The following is a 20,935-nucleotide window of genomic DNA, read 5'->3' on the forward strand; positions in this document are numbered from 1 at the left end:
CGTTTTTCCGAATTAGATTACAATTATATTGCTGGCATTTCGCTCTAATTTAGTGAAATTAGACCACTAAAATTCGCTTCAAACATCTGAATTACCGGTACCTATACCTACGGTATATCATAATATTTATGCTTGAATTTTCTAGGTATATAAGTCATATAGATACATTCCTGTAGAACACTGATTCATGATTTTATAAAAGTTGGTGCAAGAATGGACATTTTCAACTTGATGTTGATTAATGGAGCAAAATTTGATATTTGAGTGCAATTATACCTCGAATTCAGTGACAAGATTATTAATCGTTGAAACCAAACGCAGCTTGATTATGTTGGCCCAGAGAATTTGGCTAGCCAGACCATATTGATGGAATATGGTCACAGTAAGATAATATTTTGAGCTATTTTACATGAACTTTCCAACATTTGATTTGATATGTCCACTAAAACAGTTGTTATTCTGCTTTCGAATAAGACCTTAATTGCTGGTTTCAATGGTAACTGTGTTTGTCGAAGGCTGCAAAGGTAATTTCTTTTCCTTGTTAGATGTTTATTTGTTTGTTTGTGGTGTTCATGGTGGTGGTTCGACTACACTGGTCATTTTACACCAGGCCGGTTCTTATTATTATTATTCCGTATCTGCCCGATTACCAGTGAAATCGGCACATAGTGAATTCGGCCGCACAAACTCGGCACTTGGTGAATTCGGCCGTGGTAGATCTCGTAGCAGTACCGGTCACCATGATTGGTTACTGGAATGTTTGCCGGTGAACTTGGCACTTTGAGTGGTTGTCAATGTTGTACGGCGGTCAGGGCATGCGTAGATCACACAGTCACGGCGTGATTAGATCACAGATTGCGTAATTGCGGGAAATAACGCGACGCTCTTCACTTGGTGAACTCGGCCCTTGGAGGAATTGGCACTAGAACACCTTCGCATTAGAAATGCATTTAGTATGAATGAACAGTATAAAAAAGGAAATTTAAACGTGTCGTGGCTCGTGGTAGATCTCGTAATCTTGGGATCCTTCAACCGTGTTATCGAGACACCCTAATCCCAGAGTGGAATCGTCTCTCCAAAGGCAAAAAATAATTTATTTTGACGTGATCATGCGAAACATTTGTTGATGAGGAACACTGGCTTGTCGTGATCGATAAACGAAGAAGCGCCGCTTGATGTTCCACAGTTTTGATCTCACATACAACGCCAAGATCCATCTTCTCAAAACTTACACGACACAGGCCCGTGACTCACGCCATCGATTCCAAGCAGACCGCGCGTGGTCGGTATATGAGCGCTGTGTTATTTCCCGTGGCTACGCAATCCGTGATCTAATCACGCCGTGACTGCGCGATCTACGAATGCCCTGACCTCCTTACAAGATTGACGAATCACTTGATAATACTATTATTAGTTTGATAATTCATATTAATAGCTGTAAATACACTTCATTTCAAAATTTCCCGAGAGCCGAATTCACCAAGTGCCGAGTTTGTGCGGCCGAATTCACCAAGTGCCGGGTGCATCGGCAACCATCTGCCCACTTACAGCACGGCCCACTCCTAGGCTTTTTAAGACATGGCTATGCGAATCAGATGGCGAGGAGGAGCCTAGATAAACGGCCAACACTTCGGTAGGAATTATGGAGTCGACGTGTCACGCTCGAACCCGCAATTCATTGGTGTTTAGCTATAATGGAACGTACCACTACGTTTCCTCGCCATACCTTGTAAAATGAGACCGTAGCATTTGGCATTTCGTGTGGCAATTGACTTTTGTGTGGAAAATTGTGTTCGTTTTAGAACTTATCCGAAACTTTTATTCCGCCATAGATTGTATATGATAAAACAATATCGGAATTGATCCTAGAAGAATTCCAAAGCAACTCACCACAAAGGAGGATTTAAAGAAGTTTGATGGAAAATTGAATGAAAGCAAAAGCCTTTGCAAGAGATGTGGTATGTTGAATCTGTTTTGGTATTTTTAAATAGGCCTACTTTGTTGTGCCGATAGCAGACAGTATATATAAACGTAAGATGTGGAAGCTATCAAGGTGTTTTTAGAAACTCAGTCAGTCAAAGTGGACGATCGTATTGCTTGGATTATATTTAGGCTTATTTTAGCATCTTTGAGATGCAACTCTAAACGTGGACGGTCATGAACAGTAGGGCTCTTCAAAAATGACTTTTTTTCTCAAATCGTACTGGCTACTTGATAAAATTGTTAGGTTACCTAATTTAAGCCTACAAACAAAATATGGTTCAAATCCAGCCAGTATCCGCTTTGCTACAAGAGTAGAAAGTTCCTATTTATTATATAAAAATGAATAATAAAAAATTTGAAGATTTTCTGTTAACCCCATGAAAGTGTTAGGCTGTCTATAGAAACGATGCTCACCAAATTTGGTTCAATTCCAACCAGTGGAAGCGGAGTTATTGCTGTCGAAAAATTTGGATTTTAATAAAATAGTACTTACGGTGAGCACAACTTTAATAAGTAAACAAAGAATCGGTCACCGTAAATACTATTTTATTCAAATCCAAATTTTTCGACGGCAATATCTCCGCTTCCACTGGTTGGAATTGAACCAAATTTGGTGAGCATCGTTTCTATAGACAGCCTAACACTTTCATGGGGTGAACAGAAAATTTTCAAATTTTTATTACCTATTTATTTTTATATAATAAATAGAAACTTCTCCTGTAGCAAAGCGGTTACTGGCTGGAATTGAACCAAATTTTGTGTTTAGGCTTAAATTAGGTAACCTAACAATATTATCAAGTAGCCAGAACGATTTGAGAAAAAAAGTCATATTTTAAGAGCCCTAATGTCCATGTGAGAGAAACGTTTTAGGGTAGGCCTACTCATATGTCTCGCAGCGTTCTCTACATAATTGTCAATTGCGATACAAACTGTTTGCTTGTATTGCTAAAGCCATCCAACTTCGAATTGTAAAATGTTGGGAGTCTTGATATCAAATTTTTGAAAGGTGCACTTTGAGAAGATTTCGGAATCTGTCAAATTATACAAAAATTTAGCAAATTCTTTGACATATTTCATCTATTTGGGACTCGATCAACGTAAAAGAATTGGTAATCATTTTATACAATGTATTGTATTTGTAGTTGAAGTATAGTAATAATTCTTATGGTTACCGCACTTGTAACGATTCACGGCCATAACTGGAATAATTAGAATGATGTAACTTTCAAATTGTCATGCATTTTGCAACAACATTGTTCTCAATTTTCAAGGTGCTGACCATTCGAGGAAGAATCACCCACCGGGAATTCACGATCCGTAAACGCGGCCGACTGTTTCTCTCCTCAAGCGGAAGCGACAGAGAAGAGGAACGAAGAGAAAAAAGGAGCAGAAATAGCAAGAGTGTGACAAGTCGCGTCCGTTGGCTTTAATGCGTATTTCCATCCGCGAAGTAGTAGGTGGGAAAACTAATGGGCGTTTGGTTAGGGCTTATATAAGGTTGACTCCAGCGCTGTATTTGCTAAATGTTGCTATGAAATAGGGGTGGTGTCATTTGGTATCAATATTGACTATTGAAAGACCATTTGTTAGTGGTCATGGATTTGTTCGGCCAGTATGCAGTAATTTCTGATGGTCACTTCCCGGGCTTCTGTTCTCTAACCCCTCATGATTGTTATTCTGCTTCTAGTAAGACTGTCGATTCTAATGTTTTATCGTATCATTTGTCGGAGGTTTCGCTCGCTTTATTTACAACGTTTTGCTCTCTGCTAGGTCAATTACTGGCTGAGTATCACTACAGCCTAAGAAACTGCACTAATTCTCATTTTAATGTCTTGCTGGTTATCTTGCTGTCAATTCTAATAATTTATTAATGTCTATACCAGTGCCGCCACTCGAATGTTTTGTTCTCTGTACACAATATTGTTAGGTCTTCAGCTTTCCAGGCAGAGTATCATTCCACTTTCTAGACTTGAGTATATATCTCTCCAACTAGCTGCCAAATAACTGATTCATTTGGATTGTTGAATTGATCATTTTGGACAGAATGTGAAGAAATTTTAGTCAAGAGTTCTTTTTGTGTTAGTGGCTGTTTTCAAAGAGTGCTGAAGTAGTCATCGTTGATCTTGATAATCAAGTAGAAGTGACGATTGAAGTCAGTTCTCTAGTCATATAATATTAAAAAATATAATAATAAAACTTGAGTGGAAATAGTTCAGAATCGAATCCATTTTAGTAAGTATGGGTGAAAAAAATGTAGGAGTCATTCGTTAGTCGCTACCTCTGCCATTTTCGCAGTACGAATGTCTTGGCTATTAATCATCATTTTCATTTTATTTCTGCAGGGTGTTGAAAAAAAAAGGCTGCATGCTGGTTATTTACCTGGCTCATCAGAAGATGAAACCTGATGATAAGGACTGTTTTCACTTTCTTTCTAAAGACATTTGTTCGTTTGTTCGTTTTATTTTTTACAACGGCATTATTGCCAATTCGTTTGAAATTAAATTATCACAAATGTGATTAATATGTAGTAAATAATGTGGTGTGTGTACGCAGCCGTGATCAGGTTAAGCCCATAGTGGTAGAAAACAGGTTATTATATCAGGATCTTCTTCTTTTAACGTAGGATCTACATTCTACTCACCATGTTTAAAGGCTGTAGCATCTGCATAATATTTACATTATTGAAGGACATGGAAAAGACGTTGAATTGAGTCGACACAAAATCCCCCTTTCTACGACCTGCCGAGATCTAATATCTACTATATCGGCTCGGCTTTTCTACATCTTTGGTCTGTACTGTGTTTGCTGGGTCAGCTCTACCGGCAAATCCGATTACCTGAGCAAAGAGAAGATAAAAAATGATAACAATACAATTCCCCATCACACTGATCACACTGGTCACATTGGTCACACTGGTCACGGCACCCCACTTAGCCTTAGATGATGAGCAAGAGAGGAGGTGAGTATCATCAACATCAGCGAACAGTGTGATATTCAATGAGGATGACTTGGAAATGTCGTTGACATATAAGGTGAAGAGGACCGGCCCAAGCACTGATAATATAAAAGGATAAGTAAAAAAAGGTGGCATATGTCGGGGAGGGCTCTTCAAAAATGACTTTTTTTCCCAAATCGTACTGGCTACTTGATAAAATTGTTAGGTTACCTAATTTAAGCCTATACACACAAAATTTGGTTCAATTCCAGCCAGTAACCACTTTGCTACAGGAGAAGAAAGTTTCTATTTATTATATAAAAATAAATGATGAAAAATTTGAAAATTTTCTGTTCACCCCATGAAAGTGTTAGGCTGTCTATAGAAACGATGCTCACCAAATTTGGTTCAATTCCAACCAGTGGAAGCGGAGTTATTGCCGTCGAAAAATTTGGATTTGAATAAAATAGTATTTACGGTGACCGATTCTTTGTTTATTTATTATAGTTCTGCTCAACATTTTTACAGCCTGACTGTATATAGAGTCAAGTGTACCTGTTTGATGCTGGTGTGATCAGACTAACTTAAGACCATATCAACTATACATTGCTCGATTCGACAGATCTCAGCCATATCCGGTTCTGTAGGTATGTCACCGATAACCTCACGTAACATGTCTCGTTTATCGGTAACTACTTGTTTAGCAATAGGTAATGGAGACGGATAATTTGCCGGAAGAATTCCCAGCTCCTTGCAAACATACCACGCAAGCATCGCTGCTTCGCAATCATTACAGATGAGAACTTCAAGAGTCACCTTTCTACCGCCGTATTCCATCTTCAAAACAGCATATCCTACGCATTTCATCGGTTGCAAATTTGCAGCGAGGACAGCGTCGCAAGGCGGCTTGGAATAATCAGCACGTTTCAATCCGATCGACATGATCCACTCTTCGCACGCGATTGAAATTCCCGCTCCACTGTCAGGCAACACGGCATGCCGTCCCAAATTACGATCTCGAACATCATACACAGTAATGAATACCGATGGTGGTGCTCTTCCAACGACACGCCCCGATAGATTGTAGCATGTTATCACCATATTCTTCGGCAAGTTTGTTGCTTGACACATTCGAGAGAAATGTCCACTCTTTCTACAAGAGAAGCATATTGCCTCTTCTGCGGGGCATCTAGCGGCTTCTGCATGAGGTAGCCCACAATTCCGACATGTGTTCGCCTCTTTGCTCGCTGGTTTCCTGCTCCTTATGACTTTGCTTACAGTATGCCCATTCCATTCTGAACTTGCAGTCGCCAAGGCTTGGTCACCTATGGATGCCGATTCCATACTCCGACATATGTCCACAGCTTCCTTCAAACTGGGAAAGGATTTGGTTTGCATCAGACGTTTCCTCACTTCTCCTGATATGACGCCTGAAATAATGCGTGTTGTCAAAGGCGTTTCAAAACAATGCTTGCAAAGTTCGGAATTATTGGCAATCTTCCTCAGATCCATATAAAATGAGTCAAAGCTTTCGCCAGCTCATTGTTTGCGTTCTTCAAACTCCACTCTATCAAGAGCAACATTCCGCTGATCTCTCAAGTATTTATAGATTCGTTCTAGAATATCTTTGACCGTTAGATCGGTTTGTTCGGAGTATTGTGGATAAATTACGTGGATAAGTGTGTCCAGTAATTTTGGGGAAAAGAATCCTTTAAGGTGGGATACTTGTTCGCCGTTCGGTAAACTCGTCAGTCTCATAACTGTTGCATAATCCGCCCATAATTGCTCCCATCCTCGAAAATCTTTTATGTCAATATCTGCCTCAAGTCTTGGTGGTTTATTCGGAGACACGTGACTGGATGTTTTCTCCAAACGTTCCGAGTTAAGCTTAAGTTGCCCCAAAAGAGATGCAATGACATCTTTGTGATCAGCTTCCATGCGCTGCAACACCTCTTTGTGGTGATCTTCCAATCTCTTCAACTCATCTTCCCTTTGTTTTTCGCGTTACTCTGATTCCCCAATCAAGTGTTCGAGCAGTTCCTCCACTTGTTTTCCTCTCGTAGCCATCTATGATAATTTGTGTGGCCTTTCTTTTAGATAGATCCTGCCTACAACGCCATGTAAGGTACTAACTTAAGACTTTTATTCATGCGAATAGAACAGAAGGTCCTGACGTGCAGGGCAACAGAAAACGAAGGACTATCGTCGTTTACTCGACGCAGTACAATTCAGTAATTGTAATCAAGTAATAATAATGTCCAATCACGATACACATCACAGACTAGTTGAGCTTCACGGTCGTATCGTTCATTCCTATCTGATACCGAATACTGTGCAGTGTGCAGTCTGTGCATGCATTATTTTCTGTATCGCCATCGTTGCGCCTGTTTTCATGTATTTTGGTTGGATAAGACTCTCTCCCTTTCTTCCTACATTGGCATTTTCGTATGTCTATTTTGTCCTTGTTTCTTGGTGTGACGAATATAAACCTATACCTTCTATCTATATTAGAGTTACCATATTTCAGCAACCCAAATTCCGGACACTCTTTAGCGCCCACTAGTGGATTTCAAACTGAGTTATGACGTCACACTAGCAAAGCTTTGCTCATAGACCAGAGGTGGTCACGGTCCGGTTCAGGAGTATGTGGCGGTGTGTTGTGTAACTGGGACCGAAAGCACATGTTTTTAGCCCCCTCCCGCCCAAATAAACAATGATTTTGAGCCTACACTATAGGGCAATCGATGCAACTTCTAGGCCGGGAGGGGGTGATTGCTATAAGAATCTGGTTTCTATATGTATCTAGTCGTTAAATTATTTGAACGAATTCTGTCAATAATATTGGTCGTTCCATATATTAATGTATAGATAAGCCTACTACCCGTTTGGAACCACTATCTTTGAACAAAGCATTTGAACGGCTTTAACGATCTCTAGGAATACACCGTTCTCCTACAATTGTGATTACAATTAGGCTTATTCCAGTAAATGAAGATTGTTTTTATTTATATTTTATGACAGTTTTTACGAGGTTGGTAGTCTCCATATTAAAATCAATAAATGTGATAGTAAATCGCGCGCAGCGCGAAGAAAAATATCATACATCAGCATATATATTCCCAAAAAATATTGTTTTTATGCTGATTTACGAAAAAAATTATGAGCCTACGTCAAAATTCCGGACATTTGGCATATTTTAGAAATTCCTCCCGGACGCTAGTTTGAACAGTGAAATTCCGGACATGTCCGGGAAATTCCGGACATATGGCAACCCTAATCTATATGCCGGCCATTGCCGGGCCTCAAGTGTGGAACAGTAGGCCTATCCCGCCGGCTATCCGACAGTAGAGCACGTACGTCGTACTTTGTACAATTGTACGTAACATAACATCGCACCTGAATGTACAATGCGATAACATGAACACTTGAACAGATAGGATATCGGGGGAAGAGAAGCCCAGATAAACCTCCGACGGAATCGAACCCGGTCCGTCTGCTGGGTAGGCGTTTACCGTAACCACTACACTACACTATCACGGTTACATCGCCCACTGAAAGAATACGGGGCCACGATCTAACATACCGACACACTCCACACTCATTTTCATCACTAGTCTTTTAATGTTATCATATAGTTCGATCGTTTCATCCAGTGCGAATGTCTCCTCTTTATATTGCTTAGGCCCTGGTGGGTGTCCGATTCCAAGGACTACTCCGAGTAGGGTTGCATTTAAAACAAACGGTGTTTTAAAACACTTTGTTTAAAACATGTTTTAAACTAAAGCCTTGATAAAAAAATTGTTTTTTTTTCAAGTTGTAAAGTTATGCCATGATTGTGTAAATACAATTACCATCCGATATAGCCGACGTATATTGGTTGGAACCCTCAAAATGGTTTCAACACTTTACGCGATTATGCGTTAATAACAAATATTTGGGATCGTAAAATTTCTATTTGATGTATCTTTATTTTCGGAAAATAGCGGCATTACTACACTTTCTTTTATGCTTCAACATGCATGTTCTGCATACAAACAACTGAAAGTAATTAAAATTCAAAGTATGATACTCGGAATTGAACGTGAAATACAAATACCACTTCTAAAAAGCGGAAAATATATTTCATGTCTTTTGTCCAGAAAGCTTCAAAAGTGATCTGCTAAAACAGGTGTAACGTTAAAAAAGCCGGATTTTCCGGATTAGCAAGACACGTCATGGGCTGCTAGATTACGATATGATATGCAATTGCTAGAATGCGAAACGGTATAGTTTCAAACGTTATGTTGGGCCAGCATATTTACTGTGATGAAATATTTGTTATGGGCGACAATGCTGTGTGAGCGGAACCAAGCAATCCGGTATCTATAAATAATGTTCACTGATACTTTCGTGAAACCATATTCGTCACTCCATAACTAGTGTGCGCAAGGCGCAACAAAATTTCCGGGCTTTACTTGACTATTTATGAATAATAAATGTTGGCACCCCGTGAAAACAGCCCCGAAATTCCTCAGGCTATCTTTCGTATTGGGGGATTAAACTACTTCTACTTGACAAACTGAAAATAGCGAAAAGTAAGTAAGTAGATCAGAAAATCTTACGAAGTAGAAGTAAAAGTAGAGAAAATCACATCTACTTGAGTAAGTACCAGAAGTAGAGGAAAACTACTTGAGTACTTCCAAAAAGTAGAAGTACTTCGTTACTGACCACCTCTGCTGAGTTCACATCTAATCATTAGCCTGCGCGCATTGCGGTCGCTGTCCCACAAACTTCTACGATTTCATCTCGAGCGGGATAGTGGTTATATGTTCGCATATTTTCCGTGGTGACCGGAGTCGCGATTATATTTATTCGTATCGCATATTTTCTTCTATGAATATTTGCGGAATAAAATACTACAAAAAAAAAAAATAGGGTTACCATATTTTGGAATCGGGAAAGGAGAACACTGTTTTAAAATTTTCAGACTTAAAACACTGGAGTGAAATCCGGAAAAATTGTAACTTTTCCACTACATTGTCGTTGGTTGACTAAAAAAAGGTCAACTTTCCGGCTCACACTTTACGTTGGTTGACTACAAAAAGGTCGTCGCGTTACGTTCGAATCACGAATTTCTATTTCGCGTCATTTATGCACATTTTCACTAGAATCTATCCACTCTTAGCTCTAACAGTTGTAAAGGAGGACGAATATCATATCTCTCTCTCAAAAGCGCAGTACTAGGCCTACAACACATCGCTCTATCAAATATGCCGGACGTCAAATGTGGAACAGCATCTTGCGGCTAACCAACATTCACCGAGCATGTCCAGATTGCCCAGGGCCCACATTCAAGTCGATTTAATAATAAGTCTTTACTGAACGAATACTAGTCAGCCCTGAAGATTAACCGACCTCAATCTGACGTATCGATCTCGCCTATCGACACACGCATCATTCATTTTCATCAACATTCGTTTCAAGTTATCGTTACTTCATTCCGTTCAGTCCACAATCTGTGCAAGTGCATGTCTTTATTTACATCGCCCCTGGTGGTTGCATGATTACGAATACTTCTCCAAGTCGTTTCGACACCTTCGCATCTTTGCTTTGAGCTGTATCGCAATATTGCGGAGTTTTGAAATGACAAACATAATAATAAGTTGATACTGATACACTAAAACCCAACAACTGGCACCCAAACCCGCTCGAGAACCGTGGCTCGGCCACAAAAGTGCTCAACACACGTAAAGCATAATAATCTATTTTTTTTTTCGCTTGCCTAATGATGCAACTGTAAAATCGAAAGTGCTCTCCACAATGAACAAGAAAGGGAAAGCATGCGATAAGACAGAAAGAACAATAGCCAATCAACGGAAAGCGGAAGACACGTAAAGAAAAAAGATTAATACTACAAAGTCTCATGTCGTCGGATAAATATAATCATCATGAAAACATGTACCACCCGTCGTCAGCTAAATCGTTATCAAATAATCGAAGATTTTAGCCTGTCGGTAGTAGAGATGAAATAGTTGAAATAGGCAGAGTCACGATAAGCTTTGGTGGGGCGTAAACTCCAAGATGCCATGATTACATTGCGCGAGTGGATAAGATCCGTGTGGGTCTGTAAAATATCTATCTCATGATTATATGACATTGAAACCCACACGGTGAGATCTATTCTCGGCAGAGGTCAATGGTAGGGCTCGAAACATTAGAATCAATACTCAATTCAGATGCGAGAACTCAGATTATTGTGCTCAGCCTTAGTCAATAGAAAATAATTTCATACAGGAGTACCCGGTTTGTCCTGGCTCACAACACGTCAGTATTGAGTTACAAGCTACCGGCGATGACTAGAAGGCCGATCATTCCGGAAAAGGCAAAAAAACATCCATCAGTACTACGTGCCGAGAGATTTAGATATGAATCCAATCAGCCTTTAAAAGCATGGTGTCGCGTCATCAGGAAAAGGCTCAGGAAACGTCGCAAGAAACGCCAACAAAGCGAATTAGCCATCGCAATAGAAACTTGAATCAGTTCAGAAAAATTATCCAAAAAACGATTCTGTTTCGCATACAACACATTTTCGACCTTGCATAGAACAACGCACCATGGATAGTATGGCGGGGTGGCGATTCGCATTGAAAACCGGGGGTGGCGACTCGTACTTTCAGACCCCCCTCGGGGCCGCGATTCGTAATGGGTTCTTATGGACGCGGTCGTGATTCGTACTTTTGGGTATAGGCTGGGGCGGCGACTCGTATTGAAAACTCGGGGTGACCATTCGCATGAATCTACGATTACTTTAAAATGTATCAAGCGGTGAGTCGCAGTAAATAAAAACTAGACCGGTATGTTTGAGGGCTGACATAAAAAGAACATCTTCTCGCGAATCCGAGTTAAGTGACAAAAAACCTCATTTGCTCATTTTACAGTAAAGTCGTTTTGGACTAAATTTTTGGTTAATAATGGTTTCCATGGCAATAAAAAAAAACGGGATTTAACTTTTATAATTATACGACACATGGACTCATGATTACGGCCGGGCAAAATGGAGGATCTGAGTGACTCGATTCTGACTCGAGCATTAGCCTTCAAGTCGAGGATCGCTCATTATCACATCACAACCGTACGAATAACGTGGAGAGTTAGACGTACTTTCAATGCGACCACATTATATTAAAGATATGCTAATTTTTTATGATCATACGAGGGTTGTAACCAAGTCACTAGGCTCCGAGTCACAAGTCAATCTCACTTTTATAGTTTTGAGTCATTTACAACTCACCACCGAGTCAAGTCCGAGTCCGAGTCAGCGAGCAGAGGGTCGAGTCCCGAGTTGACTGCTCGTTTTCCAGTTAAAGTCTTGTAAACCCACTTTTTAAAGCTTTGTTCGGTGATATCGAATGGTTCACATTTATAATATATTAATTTTCCTCGCTTTTAGCAGTTTCTGGTCACATTTTCAAGTACCAGTACCAACAGACGAAATCCAAATAGTGTGGTGACTTTATTTTTCTTCGAAATTACAATGAAATGTCGGTCTCGGCCGTCTGAGTCTCGAGTCACATGACTTGGTTCGATTGACTGAATCGAGTTAGTCATTTCCGTATTTTGAAAAAATGACTCGAGTCAAGTCGAGTCATCAGAAAATCGTGACTCGAGTCCTTACAACCCTGGATCACACCAATTTCATTGCAGTACTCAAATCATAATGCCCGGCCCTACTCATTATGCAAGCTTCAAAACCGGCAGAAAAGACCAAACGGCGTACGACACCATACCGTCGAACTTCATTATAGATCCGAGATATATAAAAAAATATAAACAATTCATGGGCTGACTAAAGTGTACGGTACGTGGGAAACGGGATTTTTAGGCGAAAGCGTGAAAAAGTCGTCCCCGGGACAGCCCGACCGATTCAAACTGGGCTCCGACTGGCTGCGACAGATCTTTGGTAGCGTGCGTTGCAGTGTCTCCAGCAGTCCCACAATCTAAATGAAACAGATCACGGTATCGTATTCATTCATTCACTATTTTCAGTAGTTCTAGTTTTAGTTGCAGATTTTCAAAATTGACAAGTTCAAGTTTTGCCTGCGTATTGGAAACGGATTTAGTTTTAGATTAACGTGAATCGTGACACCGATGTTTGGTCGTGTGATGTTCTTACATCCATTGTTAGCTCACAGCCACCACTACTAACATTGGCGTAGTTATAGGGTAGGTTTTTGGTGTCGAAACCCTCTCATTTAAAACTCATTATGACGACTCCTTATGAAATGCCGACTGTAGGCCTATCCTCAATATAGCTTATTTCCAGTTCAGAAATGCGTATTAGCAGTTACTGGTTAGTTGTGTTTTAGTAAGATATTTTCCGATTTTCAAGGGTCATTTGTCCTAGTTCTAATTGCGAGTTTTGAAAAGTGAGTTGTTCTGGTTCTAGTTGAAAGTTCTAGTTTCATTTGCGAGTTCTGAAAGTTCTAGTTCTAGTTGCGAGTTGAGAGTTTTGAAAAGTGAGTAGTTCTAGTTGCAAGTTTCGAAAAGTGAGTTGTTCTAGTTCCAGTCGAAAATTCTAGTTCTAGTTGAGAGTTTTTAAAATTGAGTAGTTCTAGTTCTAGTTGCGAGTTTTAGAAAGTGAGTGGTTCTAGTTCTAGTTATGAATTTCGAATGTCGTAGTTCTAGTTGAACAATTTTAAAAAGTGAGTAATTCTAGTTTTGAAAGCTCTAGTTCTAGTTGCAAGTTTTGAAAGTTCTAGTTCTAGTTGCGAGTTTTGGAAAGTGAGTGGTTCTAGTTCTAGTCGAAAGTTCTAGTTCTAGTTGAGAGTTTTTAAAAGTGAGTAATTCTAGTTTTGAAAGCTTTAGTTCTAGTAGCAAGTTTTGAAAGTTCTAGTTCTAGTTGCGAGTTTTGGAAAGTGAGTAGTTCTAGTTCTAGTCGAAAGTTCTAGTTCTAGTTGCAAGTTTTGTAAAGTGAGTGGTTCTAGTTCTAGTTGAGAGTTTTTAAAAGTGAGTCGTTCAAGTTCTAGTTGAGAGTTTTGAAAGTTCTAGTTCCAGTTGCGAGTTTTGAAAATCCAGAAGTTTGCACAAGTCAGGTGGACAGGGCCAAACCAATCCGACATTGATCTTGCCCGGGGCTCTTACCTGCTGGAACAGGGGCCTGTCTTCTTTACCCTTTTTGCAGCAATCGATAATGAGTTTCCGGAAAGCCTTTGGCGTGTCGGTCCTCAGGTAGGCCAGTTTCGGCGATAAGATGCCGCAGCCCACTTGAAAAAGGATCTGAAAAAAAGACAGACTATTGGGCATACGCTTGTGACCCCGGGTGGCAGACTTGGACACCGAAAAAACTGCCAACTTTAGAATTGAATTACAGCTACACATTTTTTTCCAAATTAGCATAGAATTAGAGCTATACAGTGTTCCCAAAGTAGATTCGAATTACTGAACTCGCGAAAACCTGGACATTAATTAATTCCAACCCTGCTTGTACAAAAGCCGTAGCCAAACAAAGCCTACCATGTCTCTGTTTCCAATATGCTGATACGGCAGCTTCCCGCTCGATAATTCAAATAATACGATTCCAAATGCATAGACATCCGACTTGAAAGAATATGGATTCCCGCCCTGCATTCTGATGATCTGAAATTATGCAAATGATTAATTTAAAATATAATATAATAAAGAATTTTCATACAGTTATAAATTTTCAAGTCGGCGAAGACATGTATGGCACAATACAGCAAATAATATTCAAGAAAACAGCACAAGACAATTCTTACACCAAAAATGCATTCACGACCCCTGAAAGAATCAAAATTTCATCGGTGAAACAGGTTGATTTGCACAGGCCTACGTGCAAAAGGTTATCTTTTAGGACACTTTTACTCAAATAATTTGAAGCAAAACTACATATTTTTCGTACTTTGGATTTGACAAAGTAGAAAGCAGTTTTGTGATAAGTAGACATCACTGTTACTGGCGTTCAAAATTTTGGATTTGGAATTATTATTATTATTCGAAATTTCGTGCCGGTGACGTTATTTTTTGCGATACGATTGTTGATGTACAATGTTCCTTTCAATTCTCTACTAGTCGATGACGTTTACCCCTGACGAGTGTCAGCCGAAAATATTCGGGTTCATTTCAGCATGACTATACTATTCAGTTGTATATTGAAGTTCTGTAGCTCCAAGAAGCTCTTCAAATACTAGTATTTACGGGGGGGTAGGTGCATAATAAATTTTGAAGAATTTCCAACTGTAAATACTATTTTTATCAAATCCAAGACTTTGAACACCAATAGCTCAGCTTCCACAGGTTGGAATTGAGTCAAATCTTGTGTGCGGCGTTTTTAGCCGGTAAAATTTGAAACAAAAGTTATTTTTGATTGACCCCTAATGTATGGCATTACAACTGCTCGATCAGCAAAGCACACTATCTTGACTCCCTCTGAATATAGCATTGTAAATTTGATCCCAATTCATTATTCAATGCAATTCCACACCACCTAGCCATAGACACGACATCGCAGAATAAAATGAACGCCGTGCGCCCTACCTCAGGCGCCATCCACAGTATGGAACCCGTCGGTTGCATGAGCTGTTCCGAGCCCGACCACCTCGATTTGACGGTGGCCAGACCAAAGTCACCAATCTTCACAGCAAAATCTTCCAATAAGAAAATGTCTTGAGGAGGTCCATGAAGGAAAACAGCGCCACGCTGTGAGTTAGCTTGCAAAAACGCATGGCGGAACCAATGCAGCAGTTAAATAATAATATGGCAGCATAGTGTCCTATATATGGTATCGACACAGGCAAATCTCACGCCTCAGTGAAATTGTATCACGTCACAATTTCCATTTAGCTACAGGCAATTTGACGGTCATTTTTGACCAGCTTGCCGAGCATTAAATTTGGTAAAACGGGTATCAATCGAAAGCTGACTCTACAGTCTGCACTGATGACGAAAATATAAATTTTATTCCGCTCGTGGCCCTGTAACTCCCACAATCAGCCTCGAATTTTTCATTGTTATGGAGATTGGCATTGAGACGCAACAATGCTGTCTGGCAAAACGAGAGATTGGCATTGGGACGCAACAATGCTGTCTGGCGAAACGAGAGAGTTTCACCAAATTTAATGCTCGGCAAGCCAGTCAAAAATGCCCGTCACATTGCCTGTAGCTAAATGGAAATTGTGACGTGATACAATTTCACTGAGGCGTGAGATTTGCCTGTGTCGACACCATATAGGACACTATGATGGCAGAGTTCGACAACTAGAATATTTTCAGTCTTTCTAAATAGGATTAGAATTAGAATTATAGATTTTATAGAGTTTTTTCCAAATTAGATATTTGAATTACTGAATTTGCGAAAAACTTCAAAATCGAAATAAACACAACAAAAATTAAGACAAGTTCATATCAAATCCGAGTTCATTGTCATAAACATGACAATGTCTGTGCACGAAGTTTGGTTCATTTCACACTACACAGTTCTCGCGTACGATTTTCAGAAAATCCGGAAATTGGATTTGAATGAATATTTGAGTATAGAAACATTTCACAAATTACATTACTGGCAGGGTTGTAATGACTCGATTTTCTGATGACTCGACTTGACTCGAGACATGTTTTCAAAATACAGGAATGACTCGACTCGAGTCACGATTTTCCGATGACTCGACTTGACTCGAGTCATGTTTTCAAAATACAGAAATGACTCGACTCGAGTCAATCTGCGTATTGACTCGACTTGGACTCGAGCCATTGCGCATGACTTGGACTCGAGCCATTGCGCATGACTCGAACCAAGTCATTGACTCGAGACTCAGACAGCCACGACCGACATTTCATTGTAATTCCGAAGCCAACACACTATTGGGATTTCGTCTGTTGGTACTGTGATGCCTGAATATGCGACCAGAAACTGCTAGAGTGAAGAAAATTAGCATATTATAAATGCGAAACATTCGATATCACCAAACAGAGTTATAAAAAGTGGGTTTTTCAAGACTTTAACTGGAAACTGAGCAGTCTATACACAATGACTTGGACTCGAGTCATAATTCCATGACTCGGACGCGACCCTCTGCTCGCTGACTTCAACTCGGACTTGACTCGGTGGTGAATTGAAATGACTCGACTTGACTCGAGGCAAATGTATCAAAGTGAGATAGACTTGTGACTCGGAGTCTTGTGACTTGGTTACAACCCTGATTACTGGCATTTCGTTCTAATTAGTCTAATTAGCAGGGTTGTAACCAAGTCGCAACCTTCCGAGTCACAAGTCAATCTCGCTTTTATAGTTTTGACTCGATCCAGGTCGAGTCATTTTTAATCCACTACTGAGTCAAGTCCGAGTCATTGTGTCCACTGTTCAGTTGTGGTTTTGATCCGGTTCAACCACTTTTTTTAACTTTGCTCGAGCGACATAAAATAGCTTGCGATCAAAAATCGTAATTTTCCCCTGTCCCAACAATTTCTGGCCCTATTTTCCAAGTATCAGGACTGATCGACGAAAAACAAATAATGCGGTGCCTTTACTATTCTTCGGAGTTACAATGAAATCTCTGTCTTGGCCGTCCTAGCCTCGAGTCATGCGACTTGGTTCGAGTCAGTACACAAATTGACTCGCGTCGAGTCATCTTAAGCATTTCAAAAAATGACTCGAGTCAAGTCGAGTCACCAAAATCGCGACTTGAGTCATTATAACTCCGATTAGCTCTAAAATACGATATCAAGACACATCAGAATCGCCATATTTCGTAGAATAGTAAAATCTTTTTCAAAGGATACTGTTCGACTTCATGTCTCGGTGGATGATGTTTTTCGCGTGCAAATAGCTGAGAAACAAAAATAACCAGAGGTTACCATCAATGCGTTTATGTCATCCTCTAACTAGGAAGGGAAAAACCAGTGCGGCATAGTGGAATGGGCACTTAGATTCGAATACTTGAATTTGAAACCAATATTAATTGTTATGATTTGAATTTGTGGTCACATGAAAGATACATAAGGTGCAGGAGGCCAAGATGAGACACTTTCCTGGTATTTCAACGCCACTCAAAGAGTAATGCCTTCTGAGGATTAATTTTGGTTCCAGTGGAAAGCCTGTGATCTGCACTATTTATAACCATGTCTTGAGTTATGTCTAACAGCATACCGGCCCTAAAGAATCCTTGCTCAAATACCGCAACTTACCCCCAGGTGAGGGTAAGATGAGACACGCCGTGTTCAAGATGAAACAACAAGCAATTTTTGGCTCATTAACACACCAATTCATCCCAAATGATGAATCAACTAGCGACATTGTGAATAAAATATAATAGTCATGAAATAATTCGCTTTTAAAAAGAATTTGTACATCACATACGAATTTGAATGGCGTCGAAAATCAATTATCCACGGGATCCAGCAACAATAAGAGTTTCGTTATTATTCTGTCTTGTAATGTCACATCTGGTAAACTACTAAATAAATAATCTATTACGTGCCTTGAACAGTAAATTCTGGATGTTACGAGCCTTTCAATGGAGAAGCCCTCCGATACCCATGTCTCATCTTACCTCCGCGCCTCAATTATTGTATAAACTTGAATAAAAAATTTTCTGCGTATTACTTTTTAGTGGTGAATGCACGATCAGACTGGTAACATTGCACTCTGCAACAGGGGTGTCAAACTCAAATTATGTCGCGGGCCGAATTCATTAGGGTCGGAGGAGGCTGGGATATTAGGGTTAGGGAAAAGGGGATGTTGGGGTTGGGGTAGGGGGAATATAAGGGTTGGATGTGGGTTAGGGTATCTCAAGATTAGGATTGGGGGATATTATGGTCAGGACAGGGTGGCATATTAGGGTTGGATATCGTGTCCCTCACCCCAACCCTAATCTTGGGATACCCTAACCCACATCCAACCCTAATATCCTTCATTCCTCTTCCCTAATACCCCCTCCCCCAACCATAATATTGGGATTCCCTGACCCTAACTTTGACGACTCTAACCCACATCGAAGCCTAGCATCTCCATTCCCCAACCTTAATATCCGTCTATTCGAATGCAAAAAAAATATTTTGATGTTTATAAAATTTTCTCGTGTCCATGGGGAAACATTTTCGGGTGTCATGGGGTGCACTGTTTCAATCTCGGGCGCATATCGAAGAAGCGCCAAAATTGTTCTATTAAAAATTTGCAAGTCTCGTCTTGGCCTCCTCTCCCCTGTTTGAACTCGAACTGGCAAAATGAGCGGCGATCGAGCAAGCGAATCTACGTACTCCATTCCTTGAGCAATCTGCCGCGCCGTCTCGACAAGTTGGACCATTTCGAATTTGGTTTCGATGACGTGCAGATGCCGGTAGAGACTGGAGCCCTCGCACCACTGCGTCACGATACACAACTGCTTCTTTATGGTGTAGCCCATAAATAGAAGGATATTGACGTGCCGCGTCTTCCTGTAAGAGCGAGCAAAATTAGCCGAGCCACAATGTCGAGTAAAAAATCCACAAATAGTCAGAGGCAGGGTTATCATGACTCGTTATTTCAAGACCGATAATTGAAAAATAGACCCAGAAACTGTCTTTTTTCTGTTTCAATGAACATGTGCAGAGTGAGAAAAATGAGTATTATTTATTATGAATCCGAGGCCTTTGATAACACCTGAACTAGACTCGAACTCGATACAAAATAGTAAACAGTAAAATTATTTTCTTTTCATAAATCCACAATTATCTTGACTCATAACAATGCTTTTACTGGTTGGAATTCAGCCAACTTTGCGAAGAATCAGTTAGTTAACGTCGACAATTCAAATCAAGTAGCCAGCAGCATTTAAAAAACAAAGTTCTTTTGAACAGCCCTGATGACCATTTTTCAAATTTTGAGCTGCATTTTTTGAGAATTTTTCTTAGGCCATATCCTGTCTATGTTTATCAAATTGTTTCAAAGAAAACCATGGCCAAGATAAGGGGTGGGCAAACTTTCGAGCTTGCGGGCCGCATTCAACATCTGAATCCATTCGCGTGCCGCACTATATAAAATTGGGATTATACACCAAAACGCAATATTGGTATTTGATTATTATAGTGATGACATGTAGATGCTTATTTAAAACAAATCAAACATTACTTTGATGATATCATACAAGCGTGAGAAAATGTGGCCCTGGTCGACCTCAATAACCAATTTGTCAAAACTATAGAGATGAAAGTCGCTTGTCCTGATTCTTAGAACAGGATTGAAATTTAAATTCTGCCAGCAGCAATCTGTTCGTAGATTTACCGATTCCACTTTCGGTACAGTTCCAGGACACACAATGCTGACAACATCATAATCCTGTTAGCTTCAAACACGTTTCTACTATGTGTAGATAGAATATAAATACCCTAATTATACGCATACAGAGAACGAATCTACGTAAGACACGCGCGAATCGTTTTTATAAGCACATCACTGAAATAATTAAAACTGGAGTGGCCAATCTGAAATCACACTCGTGATCCGAATTATGTCAATCTTGTTTATGATTTGTGATGTTTAGCAGATGAAACATTTTAAACTGCGTGTACCTTGAACATAAAAGAAACAGGAAGTATATACGGTACCCTAGAATTGTATGTATATCGCGCGCAGCGCGCAAAAAATTCAGTCGAGCTCAGCATCGCGCCCCTTTCAGATGCTTTCACGACCCCCATGGAGGGCGCACCCCTACGTTTGACATTCTGTCTTAGAATTATTATGGTGAAATATACTAAAAAAAGTTTAATCAAGTCCCTGCATTAATTTTTAATGAGTTTCTTTAGACTCTCGCGTGCCGCACAGAACGGTGTTGAGGGCCGCATGCGGCCCGTAGTTTGCCCACCCCTGGCCAAGATAATAAAAACTTCACACAAAGTTAACGTTCTAATAATATGTAATGAGCAAAATTGATAGAAGGTACTTTGATACCACAGCGATGATATAAAGTATGTTGAAATTCACATATAATTTATAAATGGAAATATGAAATAATACAAAAATAAAAATTTAAAAAATACAGGAAAAAG

General features: G+C 39.9%; 1 protein-coding gene and 1 long non-coding RNA gene across 6 annotated transcripts in view; one reads left to right on the forward strand and one right to left on the reverse strand.

The window, feature by feature from the left end:
• The first annotated feature begins 724 nt into the window (after positions 1 to 724).
• LOC145455627 (uncharacterized) lies at positions 725 to 4,504 on the forward strand. Its single transcript, XR_013920381.1, has 3 exons — positions 725 to 1,958; positions 3,255 to 3,440; positions 4,326 to 4,504. It is a non-coding gene; the product is annotated as an uncharacterized LOC145455627 (long non-coding RNA).
• A 7,248-nt stretch (positions 4,505 to 11,752) lies between these two features.
• LOC145455544 (serine/threonine-protein kinase B-raf-like) overlaps positions 11,753 to 20,935 on the reverse strand; it is a 40,127-nt gene continuing 30,944 nt past the window's right edge. For all 5 annotated transcript variants that reach the window (XM_080333525.1, XM_080333524.1, XM_080333526.1 and 2 more), the window contains 6 exons: positions 19,169 to 19,345; positions 17,693 to 17,739; positions 15,452 to 15,579; positions 14,411 to 14,533; positions 14,039 to 14,173; positions 11,753 to 12,894 (listed from right to left, as the gene is read on the reverse strand). In XM_080333525.1, the coding sequence (XP_080189651.1) occupies positions 12,733 to 12,894; positions 14,039 to 14,173; positions 14,411 to 14,533; positions 15,452 to 15,579; positions 17,693 to 17,739; positions 19,169 to 19,345 (772 nt within the window). In that variant the 3' untranslated portion in view covers positions 11,753 to 12,732. The remainder of the gene's footprint in view (positions 12,895 to 14,038; positions 14,174 to 14,410; positions 14,534 to 15,451; positions 15,580 to 17,692; positions 17,740 to 19,168; positions 19,346 to 20,935) is intronic.

The sequence above is a fragment of the Botryllus schlosseri genome, chromosome 14 (genome assembly GCF_051294905.1).
Source record: "Botryllus schlosseri isolate E-star chromosome 14, Bs_hap1, whole genome shotgun sequence".
In the NCBI taxonomy this organism is placed as follows: Eukaryota; Metazoa; Chordata; class Ascidiacea; order Stolidobranchia; family Styelidae; genus Botryllus; species Botryllus schlosseri.